At 29.6% G+C, this 8,184-nt stretch overlaps 1 protein-coding gene across 3 annotated transcripts in view; it reads left to right on the forward strand.

Moving 5' to 3' along the window:
• Positions 1 to 8,184, forward strand: part of LOC106465761 (rho guanine nucleotide exchange factor 11-like) — a 78,546-nt gene that overhangs the window by 36,080 nt on the left and 34,282 nt on the right. For all 3 annotated transcript variants that reach the window (XM_022393690.1, XM_022393691.1, XM_022393692.1), the window contains 4 exons: positions 4,716 to 4,774; positions 6,344 to 6,421; positions 6,896 to 7,161; positions 7,919 to 8,145. In XM_022393690.1, coding sequence (XP_022249398.1) covers positions 4,716 to 4,774; positions 6,344 to 6,421; positions 6,896 to 7,161; positions 7,919 to 8,145 — 630 coding nt within the window. The remainder of the gene's footprint in view (positions 1 to 4,715; positions 4,775 to 6,343; positions 6,422 to 6,895; positions 7,162 to 7,918; positions 8,146 to 8,184) is intronic.

Consider the following 8,184-nt stretch of genomic DNA (forward strand, 5'->3'; position numbering starts at 1 on the left):
TGTATCGTAAAGTTATATTCGGAAAGAATAAACCAGTTTTATTAAGTAAAGACTTGTGTCGTTAAAGTTTCGTCGGAACGAAGTTACGGAAAAATCAATGAAGAAACGGAGACGTAACAGTATGTTGTAACAATCCCTTTTATAGGTGACGACCAATCGTAGCAATAATGATAACGGAAATCCTGCAGATAGTGGACTATTGTCATAATGCGTTAGATAGTCGTATTTGAAATTTGTTTGTCCTGGGCTTTTCATCTGTTTGTTCTTTCACTGTACCAGTGTCTTGCCTCGGAAAATGCTGTAATAGAAATCGAATACACTGTGTAATGGTTCTAGAATTAAACATTGTTCACCAGCTCACCCACGTAGAACGTCTCACATACGCAGCTAAACGTCGCTGTATTTCTTATGTAAATCGTTCTAATGAAGTTTCTAAATTATCCAAATAAGAACTAGACATGTTTCGGTGGGATATACTCTCAAAATGTAACGTTCATTTCTCTCTACACAACGAACTCTATCGATAGGTTAAAAACTATTACGAATAGCAAAATTGCCGGTTTCCAGCCAGAGCTTCCTAATGTGGAATACCGGTGCAATGTTGTAATAAGCCTGAGAACAAAATAAAAAAATTAATACACTTTTGCCAGTACTTTTAATGTTGTGTAGCAACATAACTTCGGACGCTTTTTAAAGTCACTAGCGTAATTACACTGTAATTAGGTCATGCAATTTGTATAAATCCAACGATTTTTGTGGGGGTGGGGGGAATCAGTGAATGTATAAGTGTTAAGCGTTATAACCCGTCTCTTTTCTTTTAAAAATTGGGTACGTTCAAAGAATTATGGCATCAGATAAACTGAATCTAAGTAAACACGAAGTCACTATCAAAAAACTAAGTTTGTAACTTAGTGATATTTGTATTTTTTACCTCAGTGCCAAAAACTTTCTGGCTACTTAAGTGGTTTAAGTGTTTTTATAATAAGCATTGTTCTTGAAAGTTACGTTTCTAATCAAGATTTTGGGTAGTTCCACATAAATCAATAAATTTAACACGGTGGATGTTATATTTGTAGTTCTGTTATCTAGTAACAAACACATGTACACCCCCTCCTTTTTATTTTCCTTTTTCAGGCCACTTTTAGTACTCATTAACTTGACAGATAATTCATCCCACATTGTAAAGTGTAGTTTCAATAACGCATGTGCATGATAGAATTTACGTTGAGACCAAGCGTCTGACGTCTTACTGACGTCATTGAAGTTCAGTTAGAATTCATTTTGTTTCGTAGAGGTTTGGTATCGGGAACTATAGTAGCGATAGGTAAACTGGAGAGAATAAAAAGCATTGCACATGGAATATTATTCTAATCTATAGAAAACTGGAATACTGATATTTGGGCATGGAATATTATTCTCTCTACAGGTTTGCAATATTCTTTGATTTACACCAAGTATTAGTTTTGATGGCCAACTTCCAGCTTGTGGTTTTTTTATAACAATACAGAAAATAATACTAAGTGCCACAGTTTTCTTCAGATCGTTCAGTTTTTTTTTAATTTAAAATACATTTTTATGGTTGATCAGTTTGTTATTTATCACTCTGAAAGTGTTTGTTTTTCTAATGTTAGCCCAGTTTTATGAAACTTAAAAGTTTGATTATTTGACCTTGATATATTTGTTTCATTGTATATATTTCTGTGAAGTTTGTAAGTTTTTGTGGGTTTAGAATTATGCCCTTGACATTAGTTTAATATTTAATGAAATTTTTTGTATCATAAAAGAACTTTTCAAGAAGTGACTTAAGGAATCGACCAAAAACAAATTATTAATTATGTAAATAAAGATATTGTTTCACAGAGTAACCAAAATAGTATTCAGCTGAATGATGTTTTAAAGCACCACTTTGATCAGATGTTAAGTGTTCTATAGTAAGGTTATAGTTATAGCCATCAGAAATATAGGTACCTGCATTAAAAATTTCATAATTTTACTTCTTAAAAGGACAGGGGGTCGGGAATGGAAGTTGACATTAAAGCTTGAGTATTTATGAATGTTAAACCAAATATAAACAGAACGTATTTTTCAAGCTTGTTCTTGATTATTTGCGAATATAAGATAAAGTGGCAGGAAGTTGATGTCATACTTCTCCACAGTTACTTGTAATGACCATGTAACTGTCTTAACGGTACAAACTCTTCACATACAAACACCGGTATCCATTGTGTAATATAACAGAAGGTTAATACAGTAGAACTTTGTCCGAGAACAAATCTTTTCACGTGATCTTCTTAGTACTTCAGAAAATCTATCATCACTTGAGTCTAGAACGGTGGTCAAATGTAGTTTTAATCTATAAGTAACCATAAAAAACATTCAACTTGTATCATATATTTTAAATCTTTTTTATTTATTTTTTCAAATCATATTTTTTCTTTTACATGTCTGAAACTTAATACTTGATAAATAAGAAACATTTCAAAAATTACTTCAATCACATTACAAGTGAGTTTAAAACGAACAGAAATTACTTTCCTGACGGAATGCAAATCCCCAATCTCACTTGCATACTTATTTACAATCTAAGACTAGTATACTAAATATCATTCAATTATTTCATCAACTTCCTAGTTAAATAAAAGAAGTATAAATGACCTGATGTTCCATTCAGATTGGTATTTTGCTGTATAAACATCAATCATTATTTCTGTTTTTATATGAGGCATTGTCTATTGTCACTCATGTACTCCTTTCTATAAAATAACTGATTTTCTAATGAATTAGTCAATATGATTTTGACACTGAAGGCTTTATTTTTCTGTACAGTTAATCCTGGGAATATATAAAATTTACATTTCCACATGTCTGTACAATAGGTCTAATGTTTGTGATAAAAGAACTTGCTGCAGTGTAGTGCATTTTTACAATGAACATTCTCGTGTGTTTTTTTTTAATTTTAATAAATAATTCAGTAAATTTCTTTCTCTGTATAAACATTCAAGACTTGGTATTGTCATTTAAGATAGTACTAGTCTTAGAAATATAATCTGTTTAGTTAAATAAATATACTGAAACCACATAAAGATAATGGTGTTATGATTTTTATTTAGGTTTCTTATTGCAGTCAGTTCCTTTTTCCTGAGATTATGCAGTTTATACCTTGAATTATAATCATTAGAAAATAATAGACGGTTCCTTATTTTGTGTTTTGTAACTTCTAATCATTTTTAAAAAAGGCAACAAATAATTTTCAAACTCGTATTCTGAACTTCAAACTGTGTGCTAACACTTTCAATTTCAATCAAAACATAATCTGAGAAATTAGATATCACATGAGTATTAGTTCCTTGAACTTTTGTTCATTGATTAAATTTATTTAAATACTTTTGTCTAACTTTTAGAAATTGGGGCATAACATTATTAATTATACAATCATTTCTGAGGTAATTAGTCTTTATAATTTATTACATTGAGTTTTGTACTTCCATATTGTTTTATAGTTTTATATGAGAATAGCAATAAATCTTATAATGCGATAGATAGTATATTGAGGCATGACATTATTAGTTTTATAATCATTCAAGAATATCTGGTGTAATTCATTTTTACAGTGTATTACGTACGGTTTTACACTGCCATATTGTTCTGTAATTTATAGTGGTAGACTCGTAAGCAAGAAATACGAGAACAGTATTCAGCCTTTTAATTTGAAAGACAGCATACATTTTTGATTTATTAAATAACTATGTTTAACTTGAATAATTATAATTTTCTTAATGAACTCAGTTTAATCCCAAAGTGCCACTTTTCAAACCTCAAACTTGTAAGTTGTCACGTAATACAATTTTAAACATTTAATAATTCGTCAACTAAGTACGGAAATTAACACACCATGAGGAAAATAAATATGACGCACACAACCTTTTTACTTATAAATTAAAATTATTTTACTGAAGGCTATGTTTTATTGAGAAAGATCTTGTGTAGTTGGGTTTTTTGTCTGATATTATACTCTACGAGTAAGCAACAAAAAATTAATTTCTACCTTACACAAAAAGTCTTGGTGAAACATAAAGAAAGTAAATTATATTGCTGTTTATATATTGTAATACTTCATCTAAGTGGTGGTGTCATCTAATGTAACACTGAGTAAAATGATTGGCCTATATTTTTTTTATAGTCTTGTTTTGTTAAAATAATTTTGTTCATACAGTCATTTTTCAAGATATGCATGTTTATGTTTTAAAACTTTTCTATGTCTCTGGGTTGTAAGTCAAAGAAATGTTTATAACTAAAGTGTCCTGACCTCATTACTTTGTACTTTAAATCTGTGTTTGTGTAAATGTATCAATTTAACCAGTTTGGTGGTAGTTTTTATCACAACTATAATTATTTCTGTTTATAATTAATTTTTGACATCATGAAAGAGAAAGTCCCATTTCATCATTTTAAGTATTGGTTTTATCTGCAATAATAGTCTTTAAAATTGAATGTCAAAGTAAGTGTACGTAGCGTGACATAAAAGTATTTTCTAATAGAGTTTGAATTGATTATGCAATAAAAAAAAGTCTGTAAACATAAATTATGAGTAGAACAAAATGTACATTTAGTTACTGGTTGGACACTGTTTTTATTGTACAAATACACCAGAGAATTACTCCTGGAGAACTGATAGTTACTTATACCAGTTTCTGTTTTATATTTCTATTTCACAGAGAGAAAACAGAGTACCTATAAGAAAACGAAGTGATCCAAATATTCCAAGGTCAAAAAGGTCAATATCTTATGGTGTAATAATAAATAAACTTACTATTCCAAAAAGCATGGTCACACCAACTGTATGTTTGATCTTATGGTATAAGTGTTTAAAAGTTATAATGTGAAATGCATTTAACTCTTTCAGCACGATCTCAGCCCCAGGGACTTGACCTCATAACCATTCTGTGCTTGTTACAGTTTTCATGCTATAAATTCTAAATTAGTAAGCATATGTTAACGAAATTTGGCTGATTATCGTTAAACATTACAATGCTTTCATACACAAAATGTCAAATTTTTTAAATTAAGTCTTATTAAGGTTTGTTAAGCAGTGTTTTTATCATGCCTTTTTTTTTTCTTTTTGCATGTTGTCTATCTAACATGCAAAGTAATTTTTATTTGAAGATTAAAAACACTTTTATGCATCAGAAAAGTTTCAAATTTCACATGCGAAATCCATAAAATGTCCAGATAGTTATCAAACATTTCTTAAGAAAAACAATTATATTTTATGTGTTATTTTCACTAACGAATATCTGTATGGGTTTGGTAGATTTGACCGCTCTTGTAACCACCATAAAAAATTAGGAAATAAATGTAAATTTTAGTTGTTATACATTATATATGTATATAGATTACTATTGAGAAATAAGTTCTTAAACTTGTTTTTCTTAAAACATAGAACAGTAAATAAAGATGTAAAGCAAACTATTATCTCTACTAGTTATGACCTTTGTACTCGGTTGCTGCTTGACATAGGTTGTTAAGCCTTTTAAAATTTCGTATATGGAGGATATGAAACAAAGTAATTTTTTTTTAGGTTTTATATACACGGTTGAATAACCAAAAAATCATAAATTACTATATAGATAACATAGAATTCCACTGTAATTTATCAAGTTTAGTAACTAAGCTGTATTTGGGTCTAAGAAAATATGACACAACCTACCTTCTTGAAATCTTGGTTCGAAATAACGAGATGGCATCCTAACACATGGAAATGGTTGAGAAAGTCACTAGGGGACATTCTGATCTTTTGATTGGTTATTCACATGCCATATATTGAAGTTAATGTATATAAGGGACTGTTTCCAAAAATGGAAAAAGGTTAGCGGGGCCACTGTATTTGACTCAGTACATGAGTGATATCTCAGTAAATAGAAAATATATGAGGTTCTTATTTTATATTCTAGCTTGTGAATATAGGTAATTTGAGTTACTAATTTGTATGAAACTAAAGACTTAGTATTTTGACATCACAATCATCTAATCTGAAACAAGTGTTGCATTCAACATACAATGTGACACACAAAAATCGATGTTTAACTGTGTTTTTCTAATATTTACTTTTAAATTAAGAAATTACATAATGTATAATACTAAAATTTGATACCAAACTTATTGACATAAATTCATGAAATAGTAGTTCAATAAAATTTTGAATACGAGTCAACAAATACTATGATATGGCCTTTGACATGTGACCCGTCTGGAGAGGGTTAAATAACAGTTCTTTTCTCTGTTAAAATTAAATTTAATCCACTTTAACAGCTTTTGTATTTCTTCTTTTCCTTAATGTTTCTAGTGATGCAGAAGTAGATGAAAAAAATACGTCTGACCTCAACAACTCAGGTAGCTCATCTAATTCAAGCTTGTCAACAAGGTCAGTTTGAAATTATCACAGTTAAATGTGTCTAATTCTTGTTTATTATAAGCTATAATGTGAGGAGAATGTAAAAAAAAAGTCATGACAATGGTGGGTTTTTTTTTTTAGCTTTTGTTGTGCAAACACATTCTGTGTTTATATTCTAAAATGTTTTAATATAAAATTGATGTAATCTACAACTATCAAATGAGATTAAAGCAGTAGTTTACATATTCAAACAAAATTAATCCGTATAGTTCCATTTCTGATGTCAACATATTTATCATCTGGTAATCTGGTGTAAGTTTTATGATATTTGTGTAGATTTGGGAAAGTAAGGGAATAACACTGTAATGGAATAATTACACAGCATTTATAGTGGAGGTCTGGATATCCTGGTCAGTGTGGCTTTTTAATTGAATTACCATTAATATTAGATTTCCATCTTATTTTTCCATAGAAAACATTAAAGCTGAATGCTTTTCTTATTAGAAGTCTTGACAGTCCGAGCATCTCTGTAGAAATGGTGCACAAAACTCCTGGAGGCACACCTACAGATTCAGCCTCAAGTTCAGTTCCTTCCACTGGTCCATCACCGTCCACTGTTCCTCCTTCATCGTCCTCGTCCAACTTCCATCAGTTGGATGATTCAGACCTGGATGCAGAAAATGATCCACCTAAGTGGCAAGAAAATGTGAATATTAATGTGATACGTCTTATGAAGCCCAAAGAAAAAAAACGTCAAGATGTGATAAATGGTAATATCCATGTTTATGTTTTATATTACATTATTACCATTGCAAATACCTGAATGCTTTCATCTGTGCAGTAAAATGGTATAATTTCCTATCGTGTATTGACTAAGATGTATGTGTTTCAGAACTAGTTGTGCTGTTACTGTTTATTTTACCTGTGTTTTGACTAACTTTATAGCCTTTTGAATACTTTACTATATTTGTTCTCCTTATGGTTCTGAAAGTGTAATATGTTTGTTTAATTAAGTGAAAATATAGCATATATATACAAGGGTTACTTAAAATATTGTGAAGGAAAATATAGCATACATATACAAGGGTTACTTAAAATTTGTCAAGGAAAATATAGCATACATATATACAAGGGTTACTTAAAATATTGTCAAGGAAAATACTCTATGTAGAAATGTATCTGTTGCTACTTTAGAATAATAACTTATAATTGGAAAGAAGTATAATAGATTTATAAATATAATTACGTACATACATAGAATATTCAGTTTTATTCCATTTATATCTGTATTGTAATAGAGCATTTCATAGTACTTGTTTAAAATGCCTTTATTCATAATTTTTGTATTATTTCTTTTGTAATTTAATATTTTTTTTGAGTATCTTAAATTTTGCAGCATTTGGCTAAAAAATATATATCTATATATTTGAAAAAAAGTAATTTATTTCACCTTATTTAGCAGTTAAGTATTTTTTGTTATAAAACGTTAGTTTTTTTTTAAGTGGGTGAATTATATGTTTATTTCAGAACTTTTTCATACTGAACGCACGCATGTACGAAACCTTAAAGTGCTGGATAAGCTGTTTTTCAAGCCCATTCAACAGGAACAACTTTTAACCCAAGATCATTTGTATCTTCTGTTTCCTAATTTGGAAGAGATGTTGAAGATCCACAGTAATTTTAACAATATAATGAAAGTCTGCAGGCGGGAACAGCAGGTTGTTGGAGATGTGGGAAGCATCATGCTTGAAATGGTAAACCTAACTAATGTTGGTTATAATCATATTTAACTT

The sequence above is a fragment of the Limulus polyphemus genome, unplaced genomic scaffold, assembly GCF_000517525.1.
Source record: "Limulus polyphemus unplaced genomic scaffold, Limulus_polyphemus-2.1.2 Scaffold2043, whole genome shotgun sequence".
NCBI lineage: Eukaryota > Metazoa > Arthropoda > Merostomata > Xiphosura > Limulidae > Limulus > Limulus polyphemus.